This window comes from Rhinatrema bivittatum, chromosome 4, assembly GCF_901001135.1.
Source record: "Rhinatrema bivittatum chromosome 4, aRhiBiv1.1, whole genome shotgun sequence".
NCBI lineage: Eukaryota > Metazoa > Chordata > Amphibia > Gymnophiona > Rhinatrematidae > Rhinatrema > Rhinatrema bivittatum.
Window position 1 is genome coordinate 463063261 of NC_042618.1, and position 18205 is coordinate 463081465.

General features: G+C 45.2%; 1 protein-coding gene across 2 annotated transcripts in view; it reads left to right on the plus strand.

Moving 5' to 3' along the window:
* Window positions 1-11469: 11469 nt before the first annotated feature.
* KRR1 (KRR1 small subunit processome component homolog) overlaps window positions 11470-18205 on the plus strand; it is a 40084-nt gene continuing 33348 nt past the window's right edge. Inside the window, exons 1-5 of one of the 2 annotated variants that reach the window (XM_029597151.1) lie at window positions 11470-11639; window positions 12122-12297; window positions 12816-12950; window positions 17580-17705; window positions 17797-17880. In XM_029597151.1, the coding sequence (XP_029453011.1) occupies window positions 11576-11639; window positions 12122-12297; window positions 12816-12950; window positions 17580-17705; window positions 17797-17880 (585 nt within the window). In that variant the 5' untranslated portion in view covers window positions 11470-11575. The remainder of the gene's footprint in view (window positions 11640-12121; window positions 12298-12815; window positions 12951-17579; window positions 17706-17796; window positions 17881-18205) is intronic. The other variant, XM_029597150.1, reaches the window with a different exon arrangement.

The following is an 18205-nucleotide window of genomic DNA, read 5'->3' on the forward strand; positions in this document are numbered from 1 at the left end:
AGCGGTTGGGGAAGGCAATCAAATAAGAGCATATATGGTGAAACTGGGAGATGGATATCCAAAAGTCGCCACAAATATCCCACAATTTTACCCCAGTTAAACTGAATACAAGGGCAAGCCCAAAAAGCGTGGGACAGGGTCCCTATGGACAAATGACAGCGTGGATATGTCACAGTCTATGTCAATTTAGCATGGAAGGCCATTTGCGATGTAACATACGCTCTCCTTAGGAATTTGAATTGCATTTCTCTAAAGTATATATTGCCAGTAACCTTGGGCAGATTCTTCATACATGCAGCAAAAACCGCTATCAGCACTGTAAACACCCCATCCTGACCCCAGCGCTCCACTGAGTCAAGATAGGAGTCATTACCAAGACCACGAAGTAGCCCCTGGTGATATGCTGATAAAGAGGGCGCGCGCTGGCGTTCAAGCTGAAAAAAACTTTCAAGGGCCTGAAAGTGGGAGGGCAACCTAGTGGAGGGTGACAAAGAGTTTATGTAATGTCTGGCTTGTAAATAACTAAATAGGTGACCCCTGGTTAGCCCATAAAAACCCCGGAGCTCTTCAAATGAGATCATCGTGCCCATGGCATCTAACACATGACCTAACATGGTAATGCCCTTCTGTCGCCGGTCTCGAAAAGTAAGGAATTGAGAGTCCGGTGTGAAATCAGGGTTACCCGTTATGGGTGATAAATATGTGCAAAATATGGGAATGCCAAGCTGCTTAGTCAGAAACCGCCACGCCTGTCTAATCGGCGCTATTAACTGGTCTTGGAGCAATGCACTTGGGAGAGCCTGACGAGGGCACATAAGCATGAATTTCAGGTCCAATGTGTTAGAAGTGGGGTGTTTAGTGTGCCCTTGGGCCTCAGCCCGATCCCAGACGGATCCAGGACCGAACCGAGGGTTGACGGCGTGTTCTGGCATGGCTGACAGTCTTACCCTCTGCCAGGCCTGCAAGCTCCCAAGGCCAACAACAAGATGATGTTGGAATGTGAATGGTCCTCCGACCATTCCGAGCCCATTCGGACTTGCCGCTTGGAACGGCATCATGGAGCAGCAGGCCTAGCCTGAGGATGAGGGCAGACGGGCCTTGACATGAAGACATGACACCAAGGTTGATGCAATGGCATCACAGATGAGGGTTCTTGAAGACATGACACCAGGACTATTGAAGATATGACACCGGGGCTGATGCAAACGGCACCAGAGGCAAAACGCTGAATTTGAACAGACGAGACGTGAAGTAGGGAAGGAGGACATTGGCACTGTCTCTCAGGGCGCCCTACTCAGCCCACTTTCACGGGCGGACCCAATGGGCTGGTCGCGGACCACCCTGTCCCACTGCGTGCCCTACACAGCCCGAGAAGGCTGGTCACAGACCACGTTGAGAACGGGACGAGCACAGGGAAGAATCCAGCCGAGGCAGAACTTCGACGACGGAGCCATGAGTCATCCGAGGCACCACGAAGGCTGGCAGGACACGACGGCTCAGGAGCACAGGTCACCAGTCCTCCTGCAGGCCACTCCAACTCGGGAAAGATGTCGTCCGAGGGAGCCGGGCCGACAGGACCAGAAGGCTCAGGAGCGCAGACGTGAACACCAAGAAGGGCAGGACACCAAGGAACCTGGAACATCAGGAAGCGGAGGATCAAGACAAGACACCTGGATGAGGACCTCAGGCACGAAGACTTGACTTGACGTAACATGAAGACGAGGCGAAGAGGAGCTCCACGAAGAAGACCTGACGGAGCTCTGGCAGGCAGGAGCCTCCAGAGTGAAGTAACTCCGATGCAAGGCGAAACTGAAGTGACGGAGCAGCCCTTTTATAGGGCTGGAGCAGGAAATCAGTCCTTAGGTGGGGCCAGCACACTTCCTGTGTCTGGCCCTTTAAATCCTACAGAGAGGCGCGGCCGCACACCTAGAGGCAGGAAGCAGGGCTGTGCAGGACCGTGGACAGCGGCCTGCACAGCGTTGACATCGCGAGGAAGCAGGGGCTGGCCTGAGAAGCAGGCCTCGAAGATGGCAGCGGCTCTAGCCGCTGCAGGAGGCCCCGAGTGCGGCTTCAGCTGCTACTCCAGCCTGGGGGTGCGGCCTCCAGGCCGCGAAGATCATGATGACGCCGGCGGCAGCTCCCAGAAAGAAGGTAAAAGTCCGTGGCTCACTGCGGTGAAGACAGGCAATACGGGCGGCCTCCAGGCCGCGCAGGGAAACAAAGTCCACGGCTCCGGCCGCGCTGGAAGGCCCGATGTCGGCAGCGTCCATGCCGCGTTGGGTGAAGAAAGGTAAGCAGAGCCTGCTTGCAGGGGGACCAGCAGGCAGGGTCCATGACAGAACCCCCTCCTCAAAGACCTCCTCCTCAAACCTCCTGTCAACAGTCCGAGGAAAAGGGTATCAGTCCATAACAGATGGAGGTATTCGGGGGTCCAAAAATGGAAGCTGGTATAGCCGGGGACAGCATGAAACAGAGCAAAGCAGCAGGAAACTACAACACACAAAAAGACAACGACGAGAGACGAAAAGCACGAGACCGAGGGAACACAAGACCGAGCGAGTGGTGACCACGCGAACGGCGACCGCGCGACCAACAATACAAAAAACACAAAAGAGGGAGCAAGGGAACGGAGAGCAAGGGAGTGGAGAGCGAGAGCACAAGGAGCGAGAGAGCGGAAAGCGAAAGAGCGAAGGGCGAGAGAGTGAAGAGCGAGGAAAGGGAAAAACGAGGGAACAAAACACGGGAACGAGGAGGACGGGAAACACATAACCGGGAAATAACAAGCGGAAAACAAAACAAACGAAAAACAAGACAAACAAGCAACAATAAAGACGAAAAGCATAAACAAGCAACAAGCAAGAACAAGACAAGAAGCACCAAGAAGACCTGGGGGAGGGAACCCAGGGCGGGCAAACAAAAACCAGCAAAACCAGTAGGGGTAACTCCGATGCAAGGTGAAACTGAAATGACGGAGCAGCCCTTTTATAGGGCTGGAGCAGGAAATCAGTCCTTAGGTTGGGCCAGCACACTTCCTGTGTTTGGCCCTTTAAATCTTAGAGAGAGGCGCAGCCGCGCGCCTAGAGGCAGGAAGCAGGGCTGTGCAGGACCGTGGACAGCGGCCTGCATAGCGTTGACATTGTGAGGAAGCAGGGGCTGGCCTGAGAAGCAGGCCTCGAAGACGGCAGCAGGTCCAGCCGCTTACAAAGCTAGCTCAGAGGTTGAGGGTTTAGAAGGCAGGGTCTCTACCGGCGATGGGGCAGTAGGAGCTGCCGTGGTCAACGGACATTTTGGTTGTACCGTCGTTGGTGGAGGCGACACAATCCTATGATGTTGTTGGCCAGGCGATGGATCCGACCTCCATCCGGGAGAGGATGATTGGCTGTCCGAGAGATGAGGTGGAGATACGTCTTGGTCAGAATCGACCACAAAGAGTGGAGAAGGCTCCCTAGGTCTCTTATGGCCAGATATATGTTTCTTTGGCCCCTGCTGCTTCGGGTGCATCGGCTGTTTTGGTTTCTGAGATCCTGCGTCAACATGCATCGAATGCGTCGATGGTGCGTCGACTTGACGCAGTTGCGACGCACTCTCCTCCGTGTGTGAGTGCGTTGATGTACTTTAGGTGCGTGGATGCTCCCTGAGGCGGGTCGGAGCATCGGATGCGATTCAGATGGAAGTCGTTCCTTGCTTTGATGAGCCGGTAGCATTGATGGGGCGTGCAGCTGCGGGAGAGAGGAGAGGGAAGAGCGATTTAAATTGGGAGTAAGCAAAAGGGCAACAGGAGTACATTGTAAGAGGCAATACGAGGGAAAGTACTATACACAGCTCAGCTTCTTTACTGATAAGAACAACATAGGAGTATTTGTGATAGGACAAAGCAAAATCTTTTTCATTCTCACATTATTCAAGGCAAGTGGTGGAGCTGCCAATACGTCCTGATAAGCAGAAATTACAGGATCTTTTATTAATCAGAATTGCACCCTGACATTACATGTTTTAACCTTAGGATAGGTCAGCTTCATGCACAGGTCTTCTTACAGCATCTTTTACAAATGGTTCACTTACTTTCAAAATGCACTTACACAAAAGGTGGAACTCGCCAAAAACAATCAATCAAGATGTGATGAAAGTCCTACAGTAGCACCGGCAGCTGCATGGAAGGCCAAAAACGCTTTACTCCCGTCAAGAACTGGGACACCTCTGGATAAGAAGATAATGGTCCACCAAAGACACGCCTGCTATAACAAGCGAGCATTGCTACCTGAACCTTCAGAGTGGTAAAGACCAAGCCTGTAAGCAAATCTTCCAGCAAATATTCCAAGAGTAAGGAATTTCTTCTTGAGAGGTTGAGAACCTCGCTCCTCACACCAGGCTTGGAAAATCTCTGACTCTAAAAGAAGCCAGAGAGCTTAAACACTTTGTGGCCTGGAGCAAAGTGGAAAGCACCGTAGAAGAATACTACACTTCAGCAACCAAACTCTCTCAAGGGCTAAACTATAAAAAACATTCAACCCAGAACCTGGATGAGCACAGGTCCCTGAAGCAACCAAATAGTTAATGATCGACAGGCTGAGAACTGCCCACTAGCAGCCACTGCAGATCAACAAACACGGCCTCCAGGACCAATCTATAGTGACCAGCTTCAGCCTGACTAGCAATCTTGAGATAAATGATGCGTATATATATTCCTGGTGGAAAAGTTTATAATATCCTACTCGGCAGCCACACCTGAACAAAAGCACCATTATTTTGTATTCTCGGACAGCCAACTGAAGAATCAAGGTACTTTCGCAATATCAGACAACTCCGATGCACTAACAGTCATTGAAAGGTTTCTGAGCCACCTATTTGATTTATGTAGACCACTGTCTATACATTGTCTGACAGTACTATGACCAGAAGAGCTTTCAGCTGCTCGGAAAAGCACAAATATGCCAGACGGCCTGCACATGCCTCCAACTCCTGACAGTGAGTCCTATAACTCAGTTTGCATCACATATGGGAACCAAGCAACCCGGTGCCTCCACGGAAATCTCTCCCTGAGATGATCTGCTTGTAGTCACCATTGTACCTGGACTCTCACCCTCAGGGGCAAGAGAAACCACAGTATGCATTCCTGTGACCACGGATGCCACTGGGGGAGCAACATGCAATGAAGAGGATGGAAGTGTGTCTTCTCACAGGGGACAATGTCCAAAGTAGCTGCCATCGACTCCAGAAATTAAACAATTAACCTCTGACTGTGACTCTCAGGCAGATTTATTCCACCCAGCGCCACACTGACCACATGCCAAAATACTCCAGCACAAGCGATGAATGTAAATTATCAAGATATGTGCCTCCTTTGCGCAGAGGCACCAATACTAGCACAATGACTTTGTAGAAAGTTCATGAGTGCAACCACCAGGCCGAGGGATAATGTCTGAAAACGATAGTTGTCCCAGACCAGCAAAGCTCAGGAAACACTAATGTTCCTGGCAAATGTGTAGATACACCTCTGTCAGAAATGCAGATGAGAAAATCCTGTAATGTAGAGAGGTTCTTTTTCAAAAGGAGTCAAACCTAAAGGACGCTAAACTTTCTTAACAACAACAGAAGGGGAATAGCAGTCCACAAATTTTTTTTAAACCGTCTGGGAATAAGTATGATGGCCTTCAAGACCAACAGCCTGGTTAGGGTAGTATCTATCGCCATTCTGTTCAGTAGACAGTTGCATGGAGAGATCATAGAAGCATCCAGAGGAATTCCACAGCATAGTCATCCCTTATGCCTAGGATCCAGCGGTCCGTATAGTCCAGACCTGCCTCTGAGCCAGTAGGTGAGTCTTCAGACTTTACTGTGAAAAAGGAGGAGCTCCGTTACCAGAGTGTGTGTCATAGATGTACCCTAAAAGAATAACCTTGAGAGATTGAACCTGAAGATCGAAGGCACAGCTGGCATGAAGCCACAATCACGGAAGCTCCCTGTCTAGCGGCTGTCCGCATCAAATCACAGCTCGCATTGGCTAGGAATGAGGGTCCTCTTTGGTTCCATACTGACTACCAGGGAACAAGATGTAAATGCATCGCCATGGTCGCAAGACCTGCCTAAGAATAGTCTCAAAGCTATCCTGAGCATCATATAGAGCTGCCCCTCCGTACCCCGGAATGGTGGATTGCTTGGTATCCATCTTTGAAAATCACAACTGCACCCTCCCTGTTTACCAAGGGTCACAATCCCGCTAAAGTACGCCCTCCAATGAATTTAGATTCAAAGGCACTCCATTCAACCACAATGAGCTCTTAAACCGCACCCAAGAGGGGAAAGAAAACACGACGCCTTGCGTAGGATGGCCAGTAAGGGGTCCTTCTTCTGCACACCAGCAGTCACCCCCAGCTACTCGGAACGTCTTCAGAGTCTGAAACAAGACCTGGTAACTCATCTCTCTGAAAAACTCAGATCAGAGTGTAATGTGGCTCCAAATCCAGAGGAATCTCCCCTTCGTCCAGAAGAGAAAAACCTAAATCCCCGTCGGAGCCCTCCGATGTATCGTCAAACACATATTCCTCAACATCACCGAAAACCACTTCACCATGGTGTAGGCACTCAGTGACAGAAAAATGGAAACCTAGAGTCTCTGCTGAGTGACTCTGCAGAAAAAGCCTGAAGACCCAAGGATTGCAGCCAAAAAAAGGGTGATGGGTCCATCTGGGAGCTCACAGGTCCAAGACTTTAGATTGTCGGACTGACCCACATCTCTCGCAGATGTCTAGGACATGGAAAATCAAGAGTTGTAGCGCCTTCCGCCCCACTACCCTCAGTTTGAGGGGATGGTCCAACGTCAATAAAACCATAGTAGGCAAGTCATTTTGTCCAACCAGCGCTGACAGACAATTGCCCTTATATGACAAGCCGCATAAATATAATTACACCATCACACAGTGCTGTCTTTATATGACTTCATTAAAGCAGGTGCACGTGCATACTCATGCAAAAAAAAGCTTGTCTGGAAGGGATTCCCAAAGGGGCCTGAACTGGTATCAGCTGCAAGGTTGAGGAATGGAATCTTAACCTCTAGACTAGCCGGTTTAGATGCTGAAATCTCTACATTCCTGGCACCGTAAATGTTCTGGAAGAACATATGAAAATGTAAGCCTGCAAAGGTCTACGGAAGTCTACTCCCATACAGCATGCGCTCAAATAGTATGCGCCCAGCCAGCATGCACCTAAACAGGTTGTACTTAAACATTAAATGCCCAAACATTATGTGCTCAGCTAATATACGTTCAGCTGCTATGTGCTCAGCTAGTATTATTTATTTATTAGTGGATTTTTCTATACCGACATTCATTTAGTGAAAAACATCACATCGGTTTACATTCAACAAGAAAGGTAGCAATGGTGCTTTACAAGAGCAATTGTAGAGAATACAAGATGCTATTAAACAAATTAGCAATTAAGGTACTCAAGGGTATTAAATAAACTAATAATGTGTTAATCCAAGGGTAGGATAGTTATAGTAATTAAGGATATTAAAATACAAGTAATCAAAGGAGGTTAAGAAAACTTAGTCAGTTAGCTGGGAGAAATAGCAAAATAGTCAGTTAGTTGAGAGAGATAATTAATCAGGAGGAAAAGGCAAAGTATCATAGCAAGAGATAATTTTAAAATAGGATGTAGAGGTTGATAAATGAGTGCTAAGAGGGCGTCCAAGCAGTTGGCGATTAGTTCATTGTGCGAAAATTGGTAATTCACCCAGAAAATTGGTATGCACCCAGATATCATGTGCCCAGACTGTAGATGCTCAGACAGGTAGAGCTTAGACAGCATGCGCTCCTATAATGTGCGCTCAGTACATGCTCCAATAATGTGCGTTTAATATGTGCTCAGACAGTATGCGCTCAATGGTGGGCACTCAGTATGTGCGCAAACCATACCCCCCCCCCCCCCCCACCCATGCTCTATATAGGCTGCGGGCTTAAGCACACAAGTACACGTGCAACTGTGCGATCCCTTCAGTGCACCGCCGCATAGCAAGCACACATGCTGGTGTGGGAAAACACGCCATCACGGCCCACCATGCAGCTGAAAAAAAAATGAGCCTTACAAGCGGGGCCTAGCCAATGACTGCTCAACCTGATGAACCCACGCCGCCCACTCTCACTAAACTCTGAGGAAAGTGAGAGGGAAAAGGGGGGAAAAGGACACTGAATACCCGAGTTTGAGGGAAGGAGACCCGGAAAGGGTGGAAGGGAAAAATTGCCCTAAACTTTCTTCTCTTTCCCCTTTTTTGCGTACCTGAACTCAGCCCTCCTGACTGAGAACAGGAATGAGTCTCCAGCTATGGGGGTAGAGGGTACAAGTCGTCACTGCTGAGCCTCCCTCTGGCTCCAACCATTTATCTTTTTAAGCCCAGGCCTGGGGCAGGATCCTGGACTCAAAATGCTCAACAGAGGGAGGGACCCACTGGTGTCACCTCAGATCAAGTGGTGATCGAAATTTCTTCTATCTTCTCCTTTATTATTTTTTTACCACGAGCAAGTCCCAGAAGGGAAATGCATGTCCACCATTTGCTGGAGATGGAAAACACTGGTGGGCTGATGTTGGGGCAGAGCTATATGTCCCTGATGTTACCTTTTGCTGTCTCCATCTACTGGTAGAGGTGCATAACCCACTGGTGTGGATTAGCCTGACTGAGAGCAGAAAGATAGCAGTTTATGGACTTCTCCTCCAGGAACTTGTCCAAATCTTTTAAAACTAAACTCCTTTAACCACATCCTCTGGCAACAAATTCCAGAGCTTGTGTGTCAAGTGACAAAGAATTTTCTCCGATTTGTTTTAGTGCTACTTGCTAACTTCATGGAGTTGCCTAGTCCATCTGAAAAGAGTAAATAACCGATTCACATTTACCCATTCTAGTCTCACGAGTTAGAGCCCTCCATCATATCCCCCCACCCCCCTCAGCCATTTCTCCTCCCTTTCTTCATAGGGGAGCCGTTCCATCCTCTTTATCATTTTGGTCACCCTTCTCTGTACCTTGACCAGTACATATTTAAATCTTTTCTGAGAACCGAACACAATACTCAAGGTGCGGTCTCAACATTGAGCGATAAAGAGGCATTATGACATTCAGTCTCCAGTCTTTGTTTACACCCAGCATATCCCCTACAACAGGGGTCGGGAACCCATGGCTCGCGAGCCAGATATGGCTCTTTTGAGGGCTGCATCTGGCTCGCAGACAAGTGTCGCCACACTTCGCGGTTCCCCGCTGACCCAGCTGCTCCCCGGTCCTCCGCCGCCCGGGCTTAAAATGCTGTCAGCCCGGGCGGAACGCGGCGGGACAGCTGGAGTCAGCGGCACCGGTGTGCTCTCTTCTCCTCCTCCCCCCCCCCCCGCGGCCCGGAAGAGGAAGTGGAGAGCATCGGGTGCCTGCGCGGGAAGAAGAGACCACACTAGCGTGGTCTCTTCTTCCGCGCAGGCACCCGATACTCACCACTTCCTCTTCCGGGCCGCGGGGGGGGGGGGGGGGAGGAGGAGGAGAGAGCACGCCGGCAGCGGCACGACTGGAGTCAGCCGGGTGCCAGCGCTGGAGTCATCGGGTGCCTGCGCGGGAGTCTTCCCGCGCAGGCACCCGATGCTCACCACTTCCTCTTCCGGGCCGCGGGAAGAAGAGAGCACGCCGGTGCCGCAGCACCGGCGTGCTCTCTTCTTCCCGCGGCCCGGAAGAGGAAGTGGTGAGCATCGGGTGCCTGCGCGAAAAGAAGAGGCCACGCTTGTGGGAAGAAGACTGCAGCGCGGCTCGGAGGAAAATGAAGAGTTTCAACCGCGGCCGATGGGACTCCGCCTCCGCGAGGGCTGAAAATGAAGGTTAGTGTTGGGAGGAGGCTGCTGCTGCGCGAGTTCCTGGGGTGGGGGTGGGGGAGAGAGAGAGTGAATGAGCGAGCAAGCGTGTGTGTTTGAGATCCTGTGTGTGTGAGTGAGATTGCATGTATGTGAATGATTGAGAGCCTGTGTATGTGAAAGAGAGTATGTCTGTGATTGAGAGCCTGCCTGTGAGAGAGAGAGCATGAATGTAAGTTTACCATTGGGAACCTGTATGTGTAAGTTTGTGATTGAAAACCTGTTTGTGTGAAAGAGTATGTGTGTATGATTGAGATCCTTTGTGTGTGAGAGAAATCATGTGTATGTATGATTAAGAGCCTGTGTGTATAAGTAAGAGAGAGATCATGTGTGTCTGTGTGTGATTGAGAGCTGATTTAGGTGAGGGAGCATGTGAGTATGTGATTGAGAGCCTGTGTGTAAATGAGAGAAAGAGAGGACATGTTTGTAAGCATGTGAATGAGAGTCTGTGTGTGAGAGAAAAAGACAGCATGTATTTATGTGATTGAAAGCCTGTGTGTGTGTGTAAGCGTGAAAAGATAGACAGCATGTGTGTAAATGTGTAATTAAGAGCCTATATAAGTGAGTGAGAAAAAACATGTGTATATGTGAGTACTGAGAGCATGTGTGTATAGGTGTGTCATTGAGAGCCAGTGTGAGAGAGAGCGCTGGTATGTGACTGAGAGAGGAGAAAGTTCCAAGCAAACCACCCCACCTCCTGCTAATTCAGAACAATCTCAGGACACCTGGATATCAAACGTTCCCAGGTATGCAGAGCAAAAAAATGTTTGTATCCTTATTATTTTTCATTACTGGATCTTTGTGTCTGCTATTTTGAAATATTTTGTTGGTATCTGGAAATGTTTTATATGAGTTTTAATTATTGGATATTCCTCTCATCAGCTGTTTTGAAATATGTTCTTTTTGTTAGTACAGTTTTACTGCTGATGATTTTATATTTCTTGATTTGTTTTATAAGGATGGGTGATGTTTCTTTTTTCCTTTGTTACACTGCATACAGAGACTCTGGCTTGTTGCAGTTTCCAATTCAGTTTTTTCTGCATGCTTCTTGTTATGCGTTTTGGTCTCTTTATTCTATGTTAGGTGAGGGACAGCACGTGATTCAGGTGAGGTTTTCTGCTGGCGTGTTGTTTCTGTGTAGGACTCTATAGCAGCCTGACTTGGTCCGTTTTCCTAATAGGAGATGTATTGGTGTCTTAAGGCCTGGTGTAATATTTTCAGAGACTTATTGTACATTAAAAGTGGGATCTTACATAAAATGCACACATTTACTTGTATTTAGTTTTAAACATATTGTATGGCTCTCATGGAATTACATTTTAAAATATGTGGCATTTATGGCTCTCTCAGCCAAAAAGGTTCCTGACCCCTGCCCTACAAACTGGATGAAGGCTCACGCTCAACGCCAAAAAAAAGTTACTATTGTCTCATCATCTTCCTCCTAAATGCTTTCAGCACCAGTACATGTCCTCCTCCATTTACAGGCTCCCAAAGGCAGACTTTAGACAGGCTCCAGTAAATATCTCCCAAAGCTGAGGGAGACTTAAACATACTGGACAGTTAGATGCAGCTCTTATTCCAGGGCCTAAGTAGGACTCGAAAACGCGGCAGCTGCGTTTCCGGGCAGACAACTACGTACTGATGCACAAGCCGGCGTGTTACGTCACAGGAGACACGTGACGCCTAGCGGAAGAATAGCATGGCGGCGTCTTCCTCCGAGGCGCGGGTGGGGGGTGCGCGCTTCAGGATCGGGAGCAAGCAGGGTAAGAAAGCGGAGACTCCCAGGTAGCAGTGGCCGAGAAACTTTTATTAAGCTTCTTAGGGTCTATGCCTCCCATGTGCGGGCGTGAAGAAAAAAAAAAAAAAAAGAAATGTCTTGGCTGTTTATATTTTATGGAAACGGAAATAATGAGAAAAGCGCGTATTGATCTTGCCTTGCCATCTGAATCATGCAATATATGTTTATTTTTATGTAGTATTGCTGTATTAATCGTACCATACTATAAAATCCTTAAGGGTGACTATAAAAAGCAGCTATACTTGTTCCATGTACCACATTATGCGCACAGACTGTACTTGGATTATGTTTTCTGTCTTATGATTAGTTCTTTAACTGTTATCAAATAATTTGCCCCCTTCTGATTTCCACCACCACCGTTAGACATTAAGCACATGTGACATTGTGTTGAGACGCAAGTTTCAGCCTGTACAACTAGCTAAATAAACTGCATTTATTTCGTATCAGCAAATGAAACTGAACTTCTCACTGTTCCCGATGGATGGAAAGAAGCAGCCTTTACGAAAGAAGATAATCCTAATGGCTTGCTCGAAGAAAGCAGCTTTGCAACTTTGTTTCCCAAATATAGGGAAGCTTACTTGAAAGAATGTTGGCCATTGTTGCAGAAAGTCCTAGATGAGCATGTAAGAGCTTATATTTTCTAGGTGTTAGCATTGTTTAGCTACACAGTTCTTCCACTGCATTTATTTATTTGTGAATAAAATAGGTTTTGTGTTAAATCATTAATTTAAACAGGAAGCTTAAAATATTTTGTATGTGTACAGGTTTTATATTATAAAAATATATGCCTGATTCATGGGAATTAAAATAAAAATATGAAGCGGCAAGCATTGCTCAAAAGTGATTCTGGTTTGGTTTTTTTTGGGCTTTTCAGTATCAAATAATCTTTGAATTTGTTGAAGGATGAATGCTTTTATTCAGGTTTCATTCTGGGCTATTTTTGTTTTGTTTTTTTTTCTGCTTCAGAATCCTTTAAATTTATCAACAGAATTATCAAAATAGAGCTTAAGTTTTTAACCATAATAATAATCTGATTAGCATTACAATGCATTTTGAAATAAGTACTAAATATTATTAATAAATTAGTCTTTCTTCATTATTTGCTTGTGGGATGTTTAATTTCACATTTTCTATGGTACAGCATATCCGTGCAACATTGGACCTCATTGAGGGCAGCATGACAGTTACTACAACCAGGAAGACTTTTGATCCATATGTGATCATCCGGGCCAGAGACTTAATAAAGCTGTTAGCAAGAAGTGTTCCATTTGAACAGGTGAGTTAACATACATAAGCTATTTAGATCAGTTATAAGAACATAAGACTTGTCATACTGGATCAGACCAAAGAGCCATCAAACCCAGTATCCTGTTTCCAACCATAGCCAATCCAGGTCACAAATTCCTGGCAGGATCCCAAGGGGTAGATAGATTCCAAGCTGCTTATCCTAGTGATAAGCAGTGATTTCCCCGTCTACCTTAATTATTTGTGCACTTTTTCTGCAGGAACTTGTCTAAAATGTTTATTAAACGCAGTTACTCTAATAGCTTTCACGACATCCTCTGGCAGTGAATTCAGAGCTGCATTACGCGTTGAGTAAAAAAGTATTTTCTCTTATTCGTTTTAAATGCATCTCCTAGTAACTTCATTATATGCCCCCTAATCTTTGTACTCTTTGAAAGAGTAAACTGATTTAAGGTTTATTTGTTCCACTCCAGCCATCGTATTATAGACCTCTAACATATTGCCCCTCAGCCATCTCTTCTCAAGCCAAAGAGTCCTAACTTCTTTAGCCTTTCCTCATAGGGGAATTGTTTCATCCCCTTTATCATCATGGTCACCCTTCTCGATACCTTTTCTAATTCTGCTATATCTTTCTTGAGATGTGGAAACCAGAACTGCACACAATGCTCAAGACGAGCTGTACCATGGAGTGATACAGAGGCAATTGATATTCTGTTTTATTCTCCATTCCTTTCCTAATAATTCCTATCATTCTATATTTGCTTTCTTGGCTGCTGCAGCAGCAGAAGATTTCAACATATAATTGATGATGCATATGTCCTTTTCCTGAATGGTGACTCCTAATGTGGAACCTTGCATTGTGAAGCTATAAATCTGGGTTCCTTGTACGTACCCGGATCAGTCCAGATTGTGGGTTATGCCTCACTTCCAGCAGATGGAGACAGAGAAAAACTTGAAGAGCACCCCCTCTTAACCTGGAGTGCCACCTGCATCTGTTCAGTATTTCTATGTCTCCTGTGGTCTTGCCCTTTTATTGGGGTTAAGGAATCTCTTCACAAAAAAAAAAAAAATTATTAGGAAACAAACAGCTGAGGATCAAGCAGAATTAAACATATCCTCCCAGGGGGTTGGCAGGTCCTAGTAGGACTATCCTCCCTGGTAGCAGGCTTAAGGAGCTGGGGTTGGTGGCCCTGCAGGGCGCCTGGCGGGGGAGAATACCGGTGGGCCGGTCCCTGCCCCCAACCAATTTTCCTTTACTCTTCCCAAAGTGCCTCACTTTGCACTTGTCCACATTTGCATGCCCAGTCTCCCAGTTTTGCAAGGTCCTCTAGCAATTTCTCACAATCCTCTTGTGATTTAACAACTTTGAATAATTTGGTGTCCTTAGCAAATTTCATCATCCCACTTGTCTACTACATTTCCATATCATTTATACATATATTGAAAAGCAGTGGTCCCAGAATAGATCCCTGGGGTACTGCATTATTCAGCTTTCTCCATTGGGAAAATTTACCATTTAGCCCTACTCTCTGTTTTCTATCTTTTAACCAGTTGACCATCCATAATAGGACACTGCCCCCTATCCCATGACATTTTAATTTCCTAAGAAGTCTCTCATGAGGAACTTTGTCAGTGGCTTTCTGGAAATCCAGATACACTATATCAGCTGGTTCACCTTTATCCACATAAGAACATGCCATACTGGGTCAGACCAAGGGTCCATCAAGCCCAGCATCCTGTTTCCAACAGTGGCCAATCCAGGCCATAAGAACCTGGCAAGTACCCAAAAACTAAGTCTATTCCATGTTACCGTTGCTAGTAATAGCAGTGACTATTTTCTAAGACAACTTAATAGTAGGTAATGGACTTCTCCTCCAAGAACTTATTCAATCCTTTTTTAAACACAGCTATATTAACTGCACTAACCACATCCTCTGGCAACAAATTCCAGAGTTTAATTGTGCATTGAGTGAAAAAGAACTTTCTCCGATTAGTTTTAAATGTGCCCCATGCTAACTTCATGGAGTGCCCCCTAGTCTTTCTATTATCCAAAAGAGTAAATAACCGATTAACATCTACCCATTCTAGACCTCTTATGATCTTAAAGACCTCTATCACATCCCCCCTCAGCCGTCTCTTCTCCAAGCTGAACAGCCCTAACCTCTTCAGCCTTTCCTCATAGGGGAGCTGTTCCATTCCCCTTATCATTTTGGTCGCCCTTCTCTGTACCTTCTCCATCGCAACTATATCTTTTTTTATTTAGTTATTTTATTTAGCTTTTTTCTATACTGGCATTCAAGATAATCACATCATGCTGGTTTACATTTAACAGGGGGGTGTAAAGGAAAATAAAAATAAAAACTGTGAAAAGAGAAATCTGAAGTTACAATAAAACAAGGATGTTCAAACTGGGTGGAGGAAAGTCTAAAGGAATTTAACAGATCAATTATTTACAATGTTCTAAAAATGTCTGACTGGATGTCATTGAAATGAGATTTAATTAGGGTCTGGAAAGGCTTGTTTAAACAACCACGTCTTTTGAGATGTGGCGACCAGAATTGTACACAGTATTCAAGGTGCGGTCTCACCATGGAGCGATACAGAGGCATTATGACATTTTCCGTTTTATTCATCATTCCTTTTCTAATAATTCCCAACATTCTGTTAGCTTTTTTGACTGCTGCAGCACACTGAACTGACGATTTCAATGTGTTATCCACTATGACGCCTAGATCTCTTTCTTGGGTTGTAGCACCTAATATGGAACCCAACACTGTGTAATTATAGCATGGGTTATTTTTCCCTATATACAACACCTTGCACTTGTCTACATTAAATTTCATCTGCTATTTCGATGCCCGATTTTCCAGTCTCACAAGGTCTTCCTGCAATTTATCACAATCTGCTTGTGATTTAACTACTCTGAACAATTTTGTATTATCTGCAAATTTGATTACCTCACTCGCCGTATTTCTTTCCAGATCATTTATAAATATATTGAAAAGTAGGGGTCCCAATCCAGATCCCTGAGGCACTCCACTGTCCACTCCCTTCCACTGAGAAAATTGTCCATTTAATCCTACTCTCTTGTTTCCTGTCTTTTAGCCAGTTTGTAATCCACGAAAGGACATCACCTCCTATCCCATGACCTTTTACTTTTCATAGAAGCCTCTCATGAGGAACTTTGTCAGATGCCTTCTGAAAATCCAAGTACACTACATCTACCGGTTCACCTTTATCCACATGTTTATTAACTCCTTCAAAAAAGTGAAGCAGATGTGAGTCAAGACTTGCCTTGGGTAAAGCCATGCTGACTTTGTCCCATTAAACTCTGCCTATCTATATGTTCAGCAGTTTTGTTCTTTATGATAGTTTCTACCATTTTGCCTGGCACAGATGTCAGACGTTTCCTGGATCACCCATTGAGCCCTTTTTAAAGATAGACATTACATTAGCAAGCCTCCAGTCCACCCCCGCTAGAGAACTCCAATCCTCCCAAAAGGCCCTCCTCTCCTTCCCATCTGACTTCATAAGACTGTCCTGTGGGCTTTCATCTGCTATGGACCCAAAATGTGGAATGAGGTACCACTACCCCTTTGCCTTGAACTGTGCTATTGCACATTCTGGCAAAACGCAAATGCATAGCTGTTCAACCAGGCCTTCCCCCAGCCTGATCATTAGTAAAGAATTAACGTCTACTGTGTCTGGACATTGATTCAATGATTACTGCACATGACCCTTATTTAATTTGATGTAATCTGCTTTGAAGTCATTCTTGGAAAAAGGCAGAATATCAAATGTTTGTAAATAAAACATGTTAATGTGCTGGAAAAGTGAAAGCGGATACAAGAATACAATTCCCACACTTCTGTTCTTCATGGGAGTACACTTTCTATCCTTGTTGGGACTTTTTATTGCATTTGAACAGATCTTTTAAACCTGAAATCAGCTTTTCTTTTGAAGTTCTTCGAAAAATAAGAATCAAGGTGAAGCAGCGAGGGAGGGCCAAGGTAAAGTGGTATTTTTCTATCCAATTGTAACTGCAAACATACAGAACACCAAATTTATATCTGTGACCCATAAATGTTAGAAGCATGATAGTGGAGAGATAAGAGCCAGAAAAGGCCCAGTACTGACAGACTACAGAAATTATCCATACAAATTACTATGAAATTAAATGTTGCTGAGACATGGTATAGTTCTATACTGAAATATTTGGTAGAATCAGAAAAAGGTACAATTATTTCTCCCTAACATAAGATGTGCCAGACTGGATCAGAGAAAGGTCCAACATCTGTCTCCGATAGTCAGTCCTGGTCATTAGGAGGTACCCAGCAGATGCTATTCTTTGTGGCTTTACCCAAGTCCACCCTGGTTAAAAATTGTTGACTTTTTTTTTCCTCCAGGAACTTGTCCAAACATCTTTTAAACCCAGCTATGTTAGATGCCTTGACCATATCCTCTGACAAAAATTTCCTTCCAATTAGTAGCATTAAAGTGGTTAGTCCTGCAGAGATGATGTCCTCGGGGCTATTTTCCCTGTAGACCCAAATGAGGACAAACCTTTTAGTACATCTGGTCCTACTGACCGTAGTCCAGCTTTTTGCCTCCAAAGGTTTTCTTTTTAGCCTTCATAGTTTCATGTTTCTGATTTTGTTAGGCAGTGCGAATTCTTCAAGATGACAAGGCATGCGATATTATTAAAATAGGAACTTTGGTGAGAAACCGAGAGAGATTTATAAAAAGAAGACAGAGGCTTCTTGGCCCTAAAGGCTCTACTCTGAAGGTAAATGCCCTAATGTAGCAATCGTTAAGATTTTACCCAAGTTTTGCTGCATAAATTCAGGCCAAGCCCAAAATAATCTTTTGTGTTTTAGGCTCTGGAACTTTTAACAGATTGTTACATCATGGTTCAGGGGAACACAGTTTCAGCTGTGGGACCTTTCAATGGCCTAAAGGAGGTAAGAAGATGCATTTTAAGCAAAATAAAGTTCAGCAGTCTTGTAGTACTTGAAATGTAAATTACTGGCTCACAATAAAACTGAATTTTGTTTATATTGTAGAGGCAACCCTTATAACTACAGAACTCAGTCTTAGAAATGAATTATTAAATTAAAACATGATTATTGGTAATTAGGCAGAAAATAAATTTCTATAAATAGTCTATACTATAGTCGATGTTTTGAAGCTATTTGTTTAAATTGACATTTAAATTAGTTTAGAGACCTGTTTGAAGTTTTCTTATGCTCTCTGCCCTTATGACATAGCTACAGTTCTAATTAGAAA